The sequence below is a fragment of the Canis lupus genome, chromosome X (assembly GCF_003254725.2).
Source record: "Canis lupus dingo isolate Sandy chromosome X, ASM325472v2, whole genome shotgun sequence".
Taxonomy (NCBI): domain Eukaryota; kingdom Metazoa; phylum Chordata; class Mammalia; order Carnivora; family Canidae; genus Canis; species Canis lupus.
Window position 1 is genome coordinate 75,101,138 of NC_064281.1, and position 19,007 is coordinate 75,120,144.

Genomic DNA, 19,007 nt, shown 5'->3' on the forward strand with positions numbered 1-19,007 from the left:
AGCACTGGGTGTTATTCTATATGTTGGCAAATTGAACACCAATAAAAAATAAATTTATAAAAAAATATGTATTAGTTCACTGGTTCTGTTATCAGTAAGGCTTCCAGTCAACAGTAGGCTATTAGCAGTTAAGTTCTTGAGGAGTCAAAAGTTATATGTATAAATTAAATTTTTAAAAAATATTTTGAATTAAAAATAAAATAAAATAAGGTATATGCAAATTTTCAACTGTGTCAGCGGCCCTAACCCATGTTGTTCAAGGGTCACCTGTATAATTCTTCCTGCTCATGATCCAAAGACTGGTTTCTCCAATAACGCAGTCAGGATCTGTAATGTAGCAATATGCCAAATCTGGGAAGTTACTGAAACTTCTGCCTTAATAAAGAGCCTGCAGTATCATAGGAGGCTGATTCGCAAGTGAGGAGGAGCACCAGCTTGCAGTGCATGGTGGGGGAGAACAGATCAACAGGCACAGCTTTTCTCAGAACAAAAGACTCACCAAAGAGCTTCTTAGCTGAGTCTGGAGGACAGCATAGTCCTATAGAAACAGATAGTAATATCAGTTTCTAGAAACCAAGGAGAACCTATAGTAGCACCATTTCTTAAAATGTAAGCCCTTTCCTGTGTTCTGATAGCCCCCTACGTTTCTCCCTATGACAGCATTTATCATATTTAATGTAACTACCTGGGTTGTTTTTTTTCTTTTTTTTTTTTTTAAATTTTTATTTATTTATGATAGTCACAGAGAGAGAGAGAGAGAGAGGCAGAGACACAGGCAGAGGGAGAAGCAGGCTCCATGCACCGGGAGCCCGATGTGGGACTCGATCCCGGGTCTCCAGGATCGCGCCCTGGGCCAAAGGCAGGCGCCGCCAAACCACTGCACCACCCAGGGATCCCTTTTTTTTTTTTTTTTTTTTTGGGGGGGTTGTTTTTTTTCTTAACCATCTTCCTCAGTGGAGTATAATCTTTTCAAGGGTGGAAACAAGGCAAAAACTGCTTATTATCCATCCCTGTGTTCCCAGTTTGTGACACAGAGTAGGGGTTCAATAGTGAATAGAGCAAGTTGCCTAAGTCATATACTTTTCTGTATGATTTGTACATGAAAGGTAATTAATTGGGGCACCTGGGTGGCTCAGTGATTGAGAGTCTGCCTTTGGCTCAGGTTGTGATCCCAGGGTCCTGGGATCAAGTCCTGCATTAGGCTCCTGCAGGGAGCCTGCTTCCCCCTCTGCCTATGTCTCTGCCTCCCTCTCTGTGTCTCTCATGAATAATTAAATATTTTTTTTAAAAAAGAAAGGTAATTAATAAATATTACTGACTTAAATTATTCTGTTGAAATTTAAGCAGGTTACTTTTCCCCCTTATTTCAAAGACAGTTGATCAAAAATAAGCATAAAAACTCACCTATTGGGACGCCTGGGTGGCTCAGTGGTTGAGCAGCTGCCTTTGGCTCAGTGCATGATCCCAGGGTTCTGGGATCGAGTCCCACATGGGACTCCCTATGAGGAGCCTGCTTCTCCCTCTGCCTGTGTCTCTGCCTTTCTCTCTGCCTCTCTTGAATAAATAAATAAGATCTTTAAAAAAAAAACTTACCTATAAACCCAAGGACCACTGTGGACTTTTCAGGATATATCTTTCCAAATATGTATATTTAATTTGGTTTCTTAAAATGGAATCCCACTTTACATATTGTACATACTGCTTTACAACCAGTTTCTTCAGGTAATCATAGATCATATACATCTCTCCACCATATGTAAGGCTACCTCTCATTTTACTGGCTCTATGGTATTTCATTAAATGTGTGTACATAGTTTATTTATCTAATCCCTTGCTATTGGAAATTTAGGCTGTTTTCTAACACTTTACTATTTCAAAAAGTCCCTCCATGAATATCTTTAATAGTTATATCATTGCATACATTTTTAGTTACTTGGTAGAACTGCTGAGTTGAAGGACTGACATGTTTGTAAGGCCCTAAGATATGTACCACTAAACTGTTCTAAAATTGTTGTACAATTTACTCTCAAACCAACAAAACAGAAGAGTTCTTGTTTCCCTCGCTGATTCTCAATAGTTTAAATAGCACTGTCCCAGTGAAATCAGAACAAGACAAGATATTCACTATTGCTTCTACAATGGAACATTTTCTTAGCCAGAATAATAATAAGAAAGAAAAAGTACTGGAAGGAGAAAGACAGACTCTTTTGATATGGTGGTCACATGGTCAGCTGACAAGAAAAATGGCCAGCTACCAAGCAAGAGAATCAACCAGAAAATAAAACTAATAAAAGAATAAGGAAGCTGGACACAAGGTTGGCAATAACTGCTCAGAAAAAGTAATGAAAAGGTCGCATTCATAATAGCAATAAAAACTTTATCTTACATTAACCCTAAGAAGACCTGTATTGGAAAGAATTATATGTATATTTAGCTTTAGAGAATTATATAAGACTAGAGTAACTGAAGAGATATATCACATACTTAAACATAAAAAATACTGTAAAGATTTCAATTCTCCCTAAAGTAAATTCAATGCATTTCCAATCACAATCCCAAAAGGATATTTTTGATAAGTTGATTCTAGAGCTCTGTTAGAAAATAGCTGAAAATGTTAAAAGTATATATCCTCTAACTCAGCAACTCCACAACAGGAATTTATCTACTATATATACTATCACATACACTTATTCATCACATATACCTATCTATACACTGTACATATGTGCAAAGATTTATGTACAAGGATATTCATTGCAACATTGTGCTTACAAGAGTAGAAACAACCTTAAAATTCATGAGCAAGAGACTAAATGACATATTTATGTAAGTAAAACTGTATAGTCTATTTAAAAAATTAAGTAGACTTGTAAGTATTGATGGAGATTCTGTATCATTGTAGAACAATCTCCAAAATCTAATGTTAAGTGAAAAGCATGTTGCAGAACAGTGTTTAATCTGTTAAGAAAAAAGGGATGGTATGTATACATACACGTATCTGTACACACACACACACACACACACACACACACTTTTATAGTCACAGAATATCTCTGATAGGCTACACAAGAAACTGGTAAGAGTGGAGACATCTGAAGGACCAGGGGTCAGGAGTAAGAAAAACTATTCACTGCATACTCCTGTATTGTTTGAATTTTTCTGCCATATGCACGTATTGTCTTTTCAAAACAAATTTTTCTTACCTTTTTGAGGCCATGTTTATTGTTTTACTCACTGTTAAGTGTGAGCAGAATCCTAGGTTTACTCTTAATCGTTGCATTTTTAAATTTATTGTCTTGCATAATGAGTATTTTCATTATATTCAAAAATGAAATAACATAAAAAGGTATTCAGTGAAGTCTCCTTCCCAACTGTGATACTCATCTCCATAGTTCTCTCTGACCATAGACAGCTACTATTATCATTTTCTAATATGACTTACCAGTTTCTCTATGCCTATACAAATGAATATAAATCCATATTCTTCTAATCTTTTGTCCTTTTGTACAAAGACAGTTTCCTATTATATAAACAATTCTGAAAAAAAATAAACAATTCTGTATACCTTACTATTTCCACTTAGCAACAGACCATAGAACCAATATCACAAGCCACAAAAGAAAATAGTCTGGGGCAACTGGGTGGCTCAGTGGTTGAGTGTCTGCCTTTGGCTCAGGTCATGATACTGGGGTCCTGGGATCAAGTCCCACATCAGGCTCCCCACAGGGAGCCTGCTTCTCCCTCTGCCTATGTTCCTGCCTCTCTCTTTTTCTGTCTTTTTCATGATCAAATAAGTAAAATCTTTAAAAAATAAAATAGTCTGGACATATTCAAAATTGATACTCTTACTGATACTCTTACTTAAAAGGACACCATAGAGAAAAGGAACAGAGAACCCACAGAATGGGAGACAATTTTGGCAAATCATGTATCTGATAAGGGGCTTGTATCTAAAATATATAAAGAAATCTTAAAATTCAATAAAAAGGCATACCAATTAAAAAATTGACAAAGGATCTGAATAGACATTTCTCCAAGAAAAGATATACAAATGGACAATAAATACATGCAAAAATTCTCAACATCATTAGCCACTGGGGAAATGCAAATCAAAACCCCAAGGACATATCACTTTTCACCTGTTAGGATAAATAGAATAAAACAGACAGTAACAAGAGTTGGTAAGAATTTCGACAAATTGGAACTCTTCACATGCTGCTGGTGGAAATGTAAAATAGGGTAGCTATTTAGAAAACAGTCTGGCTGTTTAACACAGGGTTACCACATGACCCAGCCAATTCCGCTCCTAGGTATCTACCCAAGAGAAATGAAAGTATATGTTCACACAAAAATTTGCACCTGAATGTTCACAGGAGCACTATTCACAAATGGCAGAAACAACTTAAATGTCTGTCAACTGACACGAGAATATATAAAATGAGATATATCCATGAAATGAAATATTATTCAGCCATAAAGGAGTGAAATACTGATACATGTTACCCCATGCATGAACCTTGCAAACATCATGATAAGCAAAAGAGGCCAGATGCAAAGAACCATATATTGTATGACTTCATTTGTATGAGGTGTACAGAATAGGCAAATCCATAAAAACAGCAAATAGATTAGTGGTTGCCTAAGGCCAACGGGTTGGGAAAAAATGGGGAGTAACAGGTGAGAGGTTCAGGGTTTCCATTTGAAGTGATAACAATGTTCTGGAGATAGGGGTAATGGCCACGTAAGTCTGAGAACATACTAAAAAACCACAGAATTGTACACTTAAATAGATGAATTTTATTTTATTTTTTTTAATTTTTATTTATTTATGATAGTCACACAGAGAGAGAGAGAGAGAGGCAGAGACACAGGCAGAGGGAGAAGCAGGCTCCATGCACCGGGAGCCCGACGTGGGATTCGATCCCGGGTCTCCAGGATCGCGCCCTGGGCCAAAGGCAGGCGCCAAACCACTGCGCCACCCAGGGATCCCCATAGATGAATTTTATATATGAATTATATCTCAATAAAGCTATTTAACAACAACATACCTTAGAGATCTTTCTCTATATGTACATAGAGAATATCTGTATTCCTTTTTATAGCAGCACAGTGTAGCAGCACAGTATTCCATTGTATGGATTTAGCATTGATGGTTTAACCAGTTCCCCACTGGCAGTTTTAGGATATTTCACTGCTTATTGTTACAATATTGCAGTAAGTAACTTTGTGTCTGTCATTTTACTGTGTGTCAGTATATTTGTAAGATAAAGCCTCAGGAATGGAATTACTGGTTTAAGGGGTATTTATGCATTTATAACCTGTATTGCTAAATTTCCCTCCACAGGGATGGTACCAATTTACAATCTAACTAGTAATTTTTTAGAATTCATGTTTCCTCATAGCATTGCCAACAGTGTATTACCAAACTTTGGAAACTTTGCCAATCTGAAATGTAAAAAGAGACATCTCAGGGTACATTTAATTTGCATTTTCATTATAATTGAAGAGACGGAGCATCCTTTCATGGTTCTTAAACACATTGATATTTTCTTTCTTCTGTTAATTTTCCTTTGGTGCTTCTTTCTTTTTATTTCAGGCTTTTATTCAAATTCCAGTTAGTTAACACACAGTGTAATATTAGTTTCAGGAGTAGGATTTAGTTATTCATCACTTACACTCAATACTCAGTGCTCATCACAAGTGCCTTCCTTAAAGCCCATCACCCATTTAACCCATCTTCCCTGTCCACCTCCCCCCAGCAACCCTCAGTTTGTTCTCTATAGCTAAGAGTCTGTTTTGGGACGCCTGAGTGGCTCAGCAGTTGAGCATCTGCCTTCAGCTCAGAGCATGATCCTGGAGTCCCCGGATCAAGTCCCACGTCGGGCTCCTTGCATGGAGCCTGCTTCTCCCTCTGCCTGTGTCTCTGCCTCTTCTCTCTGTGTCTCTCATGAATAAATAAATAAAATCTTTAAAAAAAAAAAACAGGGTCTGTTTTATGGTTTGCCTCATTCTCCCCCCTCTATGCCCAACTTGTTTCATTTCTAAAATTCCACATATGAGTGAAATCATATGGTATTTGTCTCTTTCTAATGGACTAATCTCGCTTAGCATAATACACTCTAGCTCCATCCATGTCATTGCAAATGGCAAGATTTCATTCATTTTGATGGCTGAGTGATATTCCCTTATGTGTGTGTGTGTGTATATATATACATGTGTGTGTGTATCCATTCATGGTATCACATCAATGGACATTTGGGCTCTTTCCATAATTTGCCTATGTTGATAACACTGCTATAAACATCAGAGTGCATGTATCCCTTCGAATTGCTTTTTTTTTAAGATTTTATTTATTTATTCATGAGAGACACAGAGAGAGAGAGAGGCAGAGACAAAGGCAGAGGGAGAAGCAGGCTCCATGCAGGGAACCCGACGTGGGACTCGATCCCGGGTCTCTAGGATCATGCCCTGGGCCAAAGGGAGGCACTAAACCACTAAGCCACCAGGGATCCCCACCCCCCGCCTTTTTTTTTTTTTAAGATTTTAACCTTCAAAACACTTTTATATCCTTTGAGTAGCATGAGTACTGGATCACAGGGAGGTAGTTCTATTTTTAACTTTTTGAGGATCCTCCATACTGTTTTCCAGAGTAGTTGCATTAGTTTGCATTCCTACCAACAGTGTAAGAGGGTTTCCCTTTCTCCACATCCTTGCCAACACTTGCTGTTTTCCTGTGTTGTTTATTTTAGCCATTCTGAGGGACGCTGGGGTGACTCAGTGGTTGATAGTCTGCCTTTGACTCAGGGCATGATCCCGGGGTTCTGGGATCGAGTTCCACACTGGGCTCACTGCAGGGAACCTGTTTCTCCCTCTGCCTCTCTCTGCATGTCTCTTATGAATAAGTAAATAAAATCTTAAAAAAAAAAAAAAAAAAGAACTGACCAGGGCCAGACCTGGAGGGAAGCAAGAGGCATTCATCTTGGGTACAAAACTTAAAAGGGTGCTAAAAAACTCAGTAATCAAGACAAATAATATTCTTTTAAAGATTTTATTTATTTATTCATGAGAGACACAGATATAGAGAGAGAGGCAGAGACACAGACAGAGGAGAAGCAGGCTCCATGCAGGAAGCCCAATGCAGGACTTGATCCCAGAACTCCAGGATCATGCCCTGAGCCAAAGGCAGGTGCCAAACCGCTGAGACACCCAGGGATCCCCCAAGACAAATAATAGTTTAATACAGTATTTTGGAAAATCAAATTGGAAACAATCTGCAGGCTGGTTCCCTGCTTTTATAAATAAAGTTTTATTGGAACCAAGATTAGAATAAGATGAGTGAGGCAGGGTTTAGCAAGCACAGGTGTGAATCTTGCTTTTTTCTTTTTAATCTTAATGTGTTTTTCATCATGGATTTCTTGGACTAATTTTGATTTTTGAAAATGATGTATTATAAATGTATCTTAATTACTGATATTTTGTGTACCATCTTATTAAATTTTACACCCAAAGTGAGTTGCTTTACTTGCCTTACCTGAGACCTGGCCCTATAACTGACTATTGATGGTATAATAATGCCTTTTTTCTGTCTCCTTACATCACTCTGTGTTTTCTAAATCTGTACAGTAAATATGGATTACTTTGATAATCAGGAAAAAATAATTTAGAAAAAGAAGTCATGACTCACTCAATGATGTTCCTTGTGGTTTCACCATGGGGCTTGCAGGAAATAAAAATCTGCGTGCGGATAGCCCTGCAGTTTTGAATGGCTTGAACCACCTGATAGTCTGAAGGAAGAAACACATTGCTATTAATATAATTAAACCATCGTGGGTTAGCAGAAACTACCAACTGGCTAGCACCTAGGATTGGTTAGGAAAAGAGGAGAAGTAGGTTCAGAGCCAGCTCACTGGGAGCTCCCTTAGGATTGTATGGGAGTAATGGACTAAAGATGGTGGACATCAGGACGCCTGGGTGGCTCAGTGGTTGAGCATCTGCCTTCAGTTCAGGGTGTGATTCCAGGGTCCTGGGATTAAGTCCTACATTGGCCTCCCCCCATGGAGCCTGCTTCTCCCTATGACTCTACCTCTCTCTCTGTCTCTTATGAATAAATAAATAATAAAATCTTAAAAAAAAAAGATAGTGGACATCATGAGAATATCCAATGAGTTCTGTAACAGAAAAGCTATGCATTCCTATGCAGTCCTGCCTGGGCTGGGCTCACCACAGCAACAATGAACTGCCAATTTTCCTTTGACTGTAGCAGCTGTGGTAAAATCTTCTCTGCTCAACCTGTGTGGAATTCACAGTTGGTGATACCTGCAAAAGAGAGGACCACATGACAGAATTCAAAACTCAAGCCCAGCAGTGAGGGAAGGTAGTAGAGGGAGGCTTTACAGAAATGTACAGGAGCCCAGGCTCTGCCGTCTTCCCTTTGGACGTAGCATACCTCTGACTAACAATAAAAGAAATGCTGTTGGATCTGCCTCATTGTTGCCAACACACTTTCCTTTGCAATATCTCAGTAGGTCTTTCAGCTTTAGATACTAGACCATGTTATTTTAAAACTTAGTGACACATAGTACATAAGTACCTACCAAAAAGAAAACCTTAACTTTTACTCAAGTGCTCTGTCTGCTATCTTAGAGATTTTCAGAGCCTCAAGAGTTCTCTGGAGGTAGGGTAGAGGGAACAAGGGGATCTGTTTTCTTTTTTTTTTTTTTATTTACGATAGTCACAGAGAGAGAGAGAGAGGGAGAGGGAGAGGCAGAGACATAGGCAGAGGGAGAAGCAGGCTCCATGCACCAGGAGCCCGATGTGGGATTCGATCCCAGGTCTCCAGGATCGTGCCCTGGGCCAAAGGCAGGTGCCAAACCGCTGCGCCACCCAGGGATCCCGGGGATCTGTTTTCTATATTGCAGTTTGGCATAGGATTTTGTTCAAAGAAAAGGTTCTGCTGCTAACAGCTGTTTGAAACCTATTGTATCATGCTATAATGCCTCATGAGTCTAATGTCAAGAAGGCTCCTCTTCTACATTATCCAAAGTTTTGCCAGGTTATCTTCCTATCATCTAGTCTAGGCCTGTTCATTGCCTCAGGCTCTTCTTCTGGATAGAAAAAATAGGGAGATTAGCTATCAGGACCTCTGTCAGAAAACCATCAGGACCCAACTCCAAGCACTATAGGATTCTCTCCCGCCCTCTGCATAGGTCATGGATATAGTAAATGCCCTTTCCCACACAACACTTTACACAGCACAGAAACAACTGCAGCTCTTAATTTCTCTCCATAATGTGAACAGTATACCATTGAAGGCTGCAGTCCACCTGGCATCCTCTACTGCCTGTTCCACCAAGTTAATACCAAGGACCTGGGAGATATACTGAACCAGAGAGAGACCAATCACACCTAAGGAAATAAGAGGATTTTAAGCCAGTGATGTTATGCCTGCACAACTACTATTACTTCCCCATCTGGGCCCTGGGTGTGGGGGGAATGGAAGGTAAGCAGCATGTAGATTCTGCCCTGGGCTGCCACTCGCTAGTTCCACAGCAGATATCGAGGAGGATGGTGTTAGAGTTCACTCAGCTCCCTCACTGTCCGATACAGCACCTCTGCACCAGCATTATTAATCTGGAAAAAGGCTTCTGGAGAGATACAGATCTTCAAGCCCAAGAGATCTTCAAAGAGATGGGGTTCCCCAAATAGGAGCTGATAGGGGGACTGCTGATGGCTGCAATGCATCATGGTGCTGGAAAACAACTTTTAAAAAAGCATTTTAGAATAGTAGACCATTCTATCTCTAGTGTTTTGGAGGGGCGGGCAGCATCTCAGCCAAGAGACACAGCCTCCATGGCATGGCCCTGAGAGGTCTGTAGGAATTACCTCTCAGGGGATGGAGATATATGCACACACTCCCTCATCTAAATTTGGCCTGGGTTCCCAGACCTGGCTGCTGTACAAGGACTGCTACCACTTACCCCAGTTCTCCACAGTCAGCAGCCCTGCCTCAGCAAGCAACAACTCAGAATATAGCAAGCCATTGGCTTCTTGCTCTGTTTGGCTACCCCAGGTTTACCTTTCCTGAAAGTAAAGGGATGTCAAATCACAGACTGCTCCTGGCCCAGTGGTGAAAAACTTTAGAGTCTCTCTGAATACTGAGCTCCTCCTGCCCAGATCACAAAATCAGTAGCCAAGCAAAGACTCATCTCTGACAAATTTTCTCTCCAAGCTCTATAAAACTCAGCCCTGCAGTAGTCAGACAAGAAAGCACATTTCTCAAATCCTATTATAAATGACACTTAACATAAAGCAATGTTCTATGTGACAAAAAATACACCATTTTCACATCTCAGAAGCACTGCTTTGCTTATCAGCTTTTGACAAATCCTATACAATAGACATGCTACTTTCTCCAGTTTGAGCCTTCTTAATAGTTTTCTAAAGAAAGTGTGAGAGTTATCCATATTATAAACAAGGAGCTAAACTAAGCTTTTGCCCTATTATGAAGACGCAATAACCCTTTATACTTCTCTGCTTCAAATATCCCAATCACCCACCCAAACGCCTCGAAGATGTGAGTCCTTAAAGAAAAGAAAGAGGGCATAGAAGGGAATCATCACGGTAACTAAATTCTTTCTTTGAATTCAGAACAGTTTAAAATTCTTACATGACTGCAGAGAGCCTAAATATTAGCTTGACACAGGATATATCACAATAAACTATGTTGGAGCTCTAGAGTTAAAAGGCCAAGAATTGTATTTTGGGGGTAAATACCCAGTAGTGTGATTACTGGATCATAGGGTAGTTCTATTTTTAACTCTTTGAAGACCCTCCATACTGTTTTCCACAGTAGCCATACCAGTTTACATTCCTACCAACCGTACAAAAGGGTTCCCTTTTCTCCATATCCTTGCCAACACTTGTTGTTTCTTGTACTTTTTATTTTAGCCATTCTGACACATATGAGGGGATACCTCATTGTGGTTTTCATGTGCATTTCCCTGATGATGAGGGATATTAAGCACTTTTTCATGTGTCTCCTGGCCATCTGTATGTCTTTGTTGGAGATATGTCTGTTCATGTCTTCTGCCCATTTTTTTAATACAAGAACACTAATTCAAAGGGATATATGCACCTTGATGTTTATAGCAGTGTTATTTATAATAGACAAATTATGGAAGCAGTCCAAGTGTCCATCAATAGATGGATAGAGAATAGGGTGTATATACAGGCAATGGCATACTATTCCGCCATAAAAAAGAATGAAATCTTGCCATTTGCAACACGGATGGAGCTAGACTATAAATGCTAAGTGAAAATAAGTCAGAGAAAGACAAATACCATATGATTTTACTCATATGTGGCATTTAAGAAACAAAACAAATGAGCAATGGGAAGAGAGAAAGACAAACCAAGAAAACACTCTTAACTATAAAGGACAATCTGATGGTTACCAGGGGAGAGGTGGGTGGGGGAATGGGTGAAATAGGTGATGGGGATTAAGGAGTGCACCTGCTGTGATGAGCACTAGTTGATGTATAGAATTTTGAATCACTATATTGTATACCTAAACCTAATATAAACTATATGTTGGGCAGCCCGGGTGGCTCAGCAGTTTAGCGCCGCCTTCCGCCCGGGTTGTGATCCTGGAGACCCAGTATCGAGTCCCATGTCAGGCTCCCTACATGGAGCCTGCTTCTCCCTCTGCCTGTGTCTGTGCCTCTCTCTCTCTGTCTCTCATGAATAAATAAATAAAATCTTTAAAAAAAACACTGTATGTTAACTACACTGGAATTCTGATATAAATAAATAGTTTTTCTTACATATGTAGAAAATTAAACTAATATATTTTGTCATTGTGCTCACCATTATTTACTGCATCTTCCGTTAAAGTAGCATTGTGTATTTTCCTGTAGATCTGTCAGTTATTAGGTATATGTAACTTTAAATTTTATTTTTCTTTTAGGTTGAACCTTCTACCTTTATTAAATCTTCTTTTTTATCTCTAGTAATACCTGCTGCCTTGGAATCTACTTTGATGTTAATAGTTATATCTGTTTAACTACATACATACATATATAAAAATATAAAAGGCCAGGATTTGTGTGTCAACTATGCCAATTTTTTTTAATTACAAAAAAAGGTCAGGAATCAATGATGTGGGTTCAAGCCCTAGCTTGGCTATTTACTGGCAGTTCAACCTTGGGTACTCTATGCCTCCATTTGCTCATCTGAAATGAGGATGACAATACTTTTCCTTCTCTCATCTACTATACAAGTTGGTTGAGATGATCACATTAAATATAGGAATATTTTAACATGGGAATGTTTGAAAGCCCTAAGTGAATTACAAATGTAAAGTCTTATTTGAGTTATGAAATTCTGACTGTATTCTACTTTCTATTGAATTGGCTTCTAAAGTCAGTAGAATACCTACCAACTTCCATGGGCAAAGTTCTTGTGAAAATACTTGGGAGTCCTCACATCATCATTAACATGGAACTTCACCTCAGTCTGTGGTTTGATCATGCCAACAGCATGTTTAAAGAGTATCCTTGCTTCTTCCTCCTTACCCCTAACCCCTCTTCCCAACCCACATAAATATTCTGTGGATGTGTAATTTCTGCTACCTGCCCTGACACTTCCAAAACCAACTGCAGGACAGCGAAAATAAGGGTTGCTACAAAAACTGCCCCTAATTGTCCTGTGACTATCACCTGTCTTAATTCCTGGGGATGGAAAGTGATGATGGCCATTGTGTGCCCTCGGCTATCGGTGCAGAATATGAGCTCACACCAGTACCCACCTTCATGAAACAAAAAGCAGGACTCCATTGCAGACTGTCAAAGAAATACTTCATAGTACTAAGGAGAAAACAGAACTGTTATGTAGACAAATATAACAAGTTCCACAGCTGACTAGTCACACTGAATGTTATGGGCTTAATTGCACCCAGCCCCAGGCATTCTGTTGAAGCCCCCAGTACCTCAGAATGTGACCATATTTGGAGATAAGGTCTTTAAAGAGGTGATTAAATTAAAATGAGGCCCTAATACAACTGACTGGTGTCCTCATAAGAAAGAGAAAATTGGGACACATAAAGAGACACCAGGGATGCCCAAACAAAGGAAAGATCATGTGAAGACACAGAAGACGGCCATCTACAAGCCAAGGAGGCCAGCCTCAGAATAAGCCAAACACCCTTATAGGACTTCAAGCCTTCAGAACTGTGAGAAAATAAATTTCTGTTAAGCCATGCAGTCTATGGTACTTTGGTATGGCAGCCATAGCAGACTGATACAGATTTTGATTCCAAGAAGGGGCATGAAACTATAACAAATACCTAAAAATAAGGAAGTGGCTTTAAAACTAGGAATGGGTAAAAACTGGAAGCATTTTCAGATGCATGCTAGAAAAAGCCTAGACTGCTTTGAAGAGACTATTGGTAGGAATACGGATGTTAAAGGTGATTCTAGGAGGCACCTGGGTAGCTCAGTGGTTAAGCATCTGCCTATGGATCAGGTCTTGATTCTGGGGTCCTGGGATTGAGCCCCCCATCACACTCCCCATGGGGAGCCTGCTTCTCTATGCCTCTCTCTGCGTCTCTCATAAATAAATGTTTAAAAACAAATAAAGGTGATTCTGGGGAGATCTCAGAAATGAGGAGCATGCTATTAGAAACTGGACAAAATTTGATCATTTTAAAGTAACAAAAGAACTCAGACGAATTGTGTCCTAGTGTTGGGTGGAAGGTAACAATTCTAAGTGCTGGGGATCCCTGGGTGGCTCAGTGGTTTGGCGCCTGCCTTTGGCCCAGGGCACGATCCTGGAGTCCCGGGATCGAGTCCCGTGTCAGGCTAGCCGGCAGGGAGCCTGCTTCTCCCTCCTCCTGTCTCTGCCTCTCTGTCTATCATAAATAAATAAATAATTTTTTTTAAAAATTCTAAGTGCTGAACCTGGATATTTAGCTCAGGGGATTTCTAAGCTGTGTTGAAGGTGTGGCCTGGTTTCTGCTTGCTGCTCAGACTAAAATGTATGGAGAGAAGAAAGACACATTGAAGGAATGGATGATCAAAAAGGAACCAGAACTTAAAGACTTGGAAAAATCTCAGCCTATCCATAGAACAAAATATCAAAGCATGTTCAGGAGGCAAAACCAAGGTTATGGCTGGACAGTCTTTTTGATAAAGAAATTATAGGTGTGACTCATGAATCCAACCAGTCATCTCAGTAGAACCCAGGAACAGAGATGAACTTTTATCAGCAGAAACACTGCCAGCTAAGTCTGAAGGGCACAGAGACAAGGATATAATGAAGGCAGGCCATCAGACTTCTGGGATTCCACAGGATTGGAAAATGGACCTAACTGACTGCCAACAGGTGTTACTCTTCAAGAATGACCCCAAGGCAATTCAGAGATCAGCAGGGTGGGTGCCACCAAGATAGACCCAGAGGGGACAGGCCCCAAAGGTCAAGGCTGTAGCCTCAGTTACAGTGGGCCAGACTACAAATGTCCAGAGCCTAAAGTATGACCCTGTAACACCAGTAGGCCAAAGGACAGAGCATCAACCCAAACAGGATAATTCTTGAGCCTTAAAACCTCAAGGAATTTGCCTTACTAGGTTTCAAACTTGCCTGAAACTTATGATACCTCTATTCTTTCCAATTTCTCCCTTTTGGAATGATAATGTCCACCCCGACTGAGCCACGCAGGCACCCCTCAAGATTTTTGCCTTAAGATGAATTATACCTTGAGTCTCATCCACATTTGATTTAGATATTCAGATAAGGCTTAGAATTTAGGGTGCATGCTGGAATGGGTTAAAAATTTGAGGCTGTTAGGGGTAGACTGGCTGGAGTGTGACTCTTGATCTTGGGATCACAAGTTCAAGCCCCATGTTCGGCATAGACCTTAAAATTTGAGGGCTGTTAGGAAGGGATGAATGTATTTTGCATGTAAGGAGAACATGACTTTTGGGGTCCGAAGGATACAGAATTATGAACTGAATTGTGTCCCCCTAAAATTCATATGTTGAAGTTCTAAAACTCCAACACCTCAGACTGTGACTGTATTTGGGAATAGGGCCTTTAAAGGGGGGTGATGAAGTTAAATGAGATAGTTAGTATGGACCCTAATTCAATCTGTTGTTCTTGTAAGAGGAAATTTGGACACACACAAAGACACCAGGGATTGCAGATGTGCACAGAGAAATGACTATGTAAAGATATAGTGAGAAATTGGCCATCTGCAAGCCAAGGTGAGAAGCCCAGAGAAACAAAACCTGATGACACCCTCATCTAACCTCCATACTTTGAGGAAATGAATTTCTGTTGTTAAAGCTACCCAGTCTGTGGAATTTTGTAATGGCAGCTCTAGCAAACAAAAGCAGTGATTTAAGAAACGTTTTCCTTCCTCTGCAACCTTACAAAGGAGTATTATCCATTGTATTCCAAAGAGTATGCTCCATGAAGGCGTGGAGTTGTATCCTTAGTCTGGCACACAATAGGTGCTCAATAATTGCTAATGAAAGAAAGTATGAATGGATGAACAGGAAAAGTGTTTTTATGTAGAGTCTCAATGTATTCAGTATACAGTATAAAGTACAGGAATCTTGGATTTCTGTGAATTGCTCCTGGAAATGATTCCTAATAGAGCACTAGGTTACTATCATTCCACATTTACTTGTAACTTCCTGATATAAATGCATCATTTATCTATTTCTTCCAGATACCAACTACACCATGGCTTAGCTGGATGCTTTATTTCCTCCTTGTGAATACAAATCAAATGTAATCCTTTTTAATTTTTTTTGTATATTTTTATTGGAGTTTGATTTGCCAACATACACTATAATACCCAGTGCTCATCCCCTCAAGTGCCCACCTCAGGGCCGGACACCCAGTCGCCCCATCCCCCCGCCAAACTCCCCTTCCACTACCCCTTATTTATTTCCAAGAGTTAGGAGTCTCTCATGTTTTGTGAACCTGATTTTTCTCACTCATTTTCTCTCCTTTCCCCTATAATCCCTTTCACTATCTTTTTTATTCCCCGAATGAGTGAAACCATAGGACGATTGTCCTTCTCCAATTGACTTACGTCACTCAGCATAATACACTCCAGTTCCATCCAGATCAAAGCAAATGGTGGGTATTGGCCCTTTATAGTGGCTGCATAATATTCCATCATATATATTTACAAAACTTCTTTCTCCATTCATCTGTTGAAGGACACCAAGGCTCCTTCCAGTTTGGATACGGTAGACATTCCAGCTATAAACACAGGGGTGTAGGTATCCCAGCATTTCACTGCATCTGTATCTTTGGGGTAAATTCCAAGTAGTGCAATTGCTGGGTCATAAAATAGCACTATTTTGAACTCTTTGAGGAACCTCTACACAGTTGTCCAGAGTGGCTGTACCAGTATGCATTCCCACCAACAGTGCAAGAGGGTTCCCCTTTTTCCGCATCCTCTCCAAAATTTGTTCTTTCCTATCTTGTTAATTTTCACCATTGTCACTGGGGTGAGGTGGTATCTCATTGTGGTTTTGATTTGTATTTCCCTGATGGCAAGTGATGCGGAGCATTTTTTCATGTGCTTGTTGTCCATGTGTATGTCTTCCTCTGTGAAATTTCTGTTCATGTCTTCTACCCATTTCATGTTTGGATATTTTTGTTTCATGGGTATTGAGTTTAATAAGTTCTTTATAGATCTTCGATACTAGCCCTTTATCTGATATGCCATTTGCAAATATCTTCTCCCATTCTGTAGGTTGTCTTTGAGTTTTGTTGACTATTTCTCTTGCTATACAGAAGCTTTTTATCCTGATTAAGTCCCAATAGTTCATTTTTGCTTCTGTTTCCCTTGCCATCACAGATGTTATCTTGCAAGAAGTTACCTTGCAAGAAGTTGCAAGATGTTATCTTGGAAAGAAGGCCAAGTTCAAAACGGGTGTTGCCTGTGTTCTCCTCTAGGATTTTGATGGATTCTTGTCTCACATTTAGGTATTTCAAACATTTTCAGTTGATCTTAGTGTATGGTGTAAGAGAATGGTCCAGTTTCATTGTTCAGCATGCAGCTAACTTTTCCAACACCATTTATTGAAGAGACTGTCCTTTTTCCAGTGGGTGGTCTTTCCTGCTTTGTCGAATATTAGTTGACCACAGAGTTGAGGACCCATTTCTGGGTTCTCTATTCTGTTCCATTGATATATGTATCTGTTTTTGTGCTGCTCCCCAAACTGTCTTGATGATTACAGCTTTGTAGAACAAATTAAAATTCATCATTGTGATGCCCCAGCTCTGGTTTTCTTTTTCAAAATTCCCCTGGCTATTTGGGGTCTTTTCTGATTCCAAACAAATCTTAAGATTATTTGTTCCAACTCTCTGAAGAAAGTCCATGGTATTTTGATAGGGATTGCATTAAACGTGTAAATTGCCATGAGTAACATTGACATTTTCACAATATTAATTCTGCCAATCCACGAGCATGGAATATTTTCCCATCTCTTTGGTTCTTCCTCAATTTCTTTCAGAAGTGTTCTGTAGTTTTTAGGGTATAGATACTTTACCTCTTTGGTTAGGTTTATTCCTAGGTATCTTATGCTTTTGGGTATAATTGTAAATGTGATTAATTCCTTAATTTCTCTTTCTTCAGTCTCATTGTTAGTGTATAGTAATGCCACTGATTTCTGGGCATTGATTTTGTATCCTGCCACACTGCCAAATTGCTGTATGAGTTCTAACAATCTTGGGGGAGGGGGAGTCTTTTGAGTTTTCTATGTACAGTATCATGTCACCTACAAAGACGGAGAGTTTGACTTTTGCCAATCTGAATGCATTTTATTTATTTATTTTTTGTTTTCTGATCGCTGAGGCTAAAACTTCTAATACTATGTTGAATAGCAGTGGTGAGAGTGGACATCCCTGTCTTGTTCCTGATCTTAGGGGAAAGGCTCCCAGTTTTTTCCTATTGAGAATGATATTTGCTGTGGGCTTTTCATAGATGGCTTTTAAGATGTCGAGGAATGTTCCCTCTATCCCTACACTCTGAAGAGTTTTGATCAGGAATGGATGCAGTATTTTGTCAAATGCTTTCTCTGCATCTATTGAGAGGATCATTCGGTTCTTGTTTTTTCTCTTGTTGAGGAGATCTATCACATTGATTGCTTTACAAGTGTTGAACCAACCTTGCATCCCGGGGATAAATCCCACTCTGCCATGGTGAATACTTTTCTTAATGTACGGCTGGATCCTACTGCCTAGTATCTTGGTGAGAATTTTTGCATCTCTGTTCATCAGGGATCTTGGTCTATAATTTCTTTTTTGATTGGGTCTTGGTCTGGTTTTGGAATTAAGGTGATGCTGGCCTCATAAAATGAGTTTGGAAGCATTCCATCTCTTTCTATCATTTGGAAAGCTTTAGTAGACTAAGTATTATTTTTTCTTTAAACATTTGATAGAATTACCCCTGGTAAGCCTCTGGCCCTGGACTTTTGTGTCCTGGGAGGTTTTTGAAGACTGCTTCAATTTCCTCCCTGGTTATTGGCCTCTACAGGTTTTCTATTTCTGCCTGTTACAGTTTTGGTAGTTTGTGGTTTCCCAGAAATGCATTTATTTCTTCTAAATTGCCTAATTTATTGGCATATAGCTGCTCATAATATGTATTTTTTAAAGATTTTATTTATTTATTCATGAAAGGCACAGAGAGAGAAAGGCAGAGACATAGGCAGAGGGAGAAGCAGACTCCAGGCAGGGAGCCTGATGTGGAACTCGACCCTGAGACCACAGATCACACCCAGAGCCAGGGGCAGGTGCTCAACCGCTGAGCCACCCAGGCGTCCCTCATAATATGTTTTTAGAATTGTTTGCACTTCCGTGGTATTGGTTGTGATCTCTCCTCTTTCATTCATGATTTTATTGAGTCTTTTTTCTTTTTAATACGGCTGCCATATGGTTTATCAATTTTATTAATTTTTCAAAGAACCAACTAGTTTTGTTGATCTGTTCTA

The 19,007-nt window shown here is 39.7% G+C and overlaps 1 protein-coding gene across 1 annotated transcript in view; it reads right to left on the reverse strand.

Annotated features, from left to right (window-relative positions):
• Window positions 1-359: 359 nt before the first annotated feature.
• The window catches only part of TRMT2B (tRNA methyltransferase 2 homolog B), a gene marked incomplete at its 5' end in the record, with an annotated part of 42,743 nt that continues 24,095 nt past the window's right edge, over window positions 360-19,007 (reverse strand). Inside the window, 10 exon segments of the mRNA XM_035712311.2 lie at window positions 360-537; window positions 7,685-7,776; window positions 8,189-8,316; window positions 9,304-9,405; window positions 9,539-9,582; window positions 9,584-9,748; window positions 10,076-10,165; window positions 12,437-12,513; window positions 12,573-12,653; window positions 12,717-12,863. Of these exon segments, the coding sequence (XP_035568204.2) occupies window positions 360-537; window positions 7,685-7,776; window positions 8,189-8,316; window positions 9,304-9,405; window positions 9,539-9,582; window positions 9,584-9,748; window positions 10,076-10,165; window positions 12,437-12,513; window positions 12,573-12,653; window positions 12,717-12,863 (1,104 nt within the window).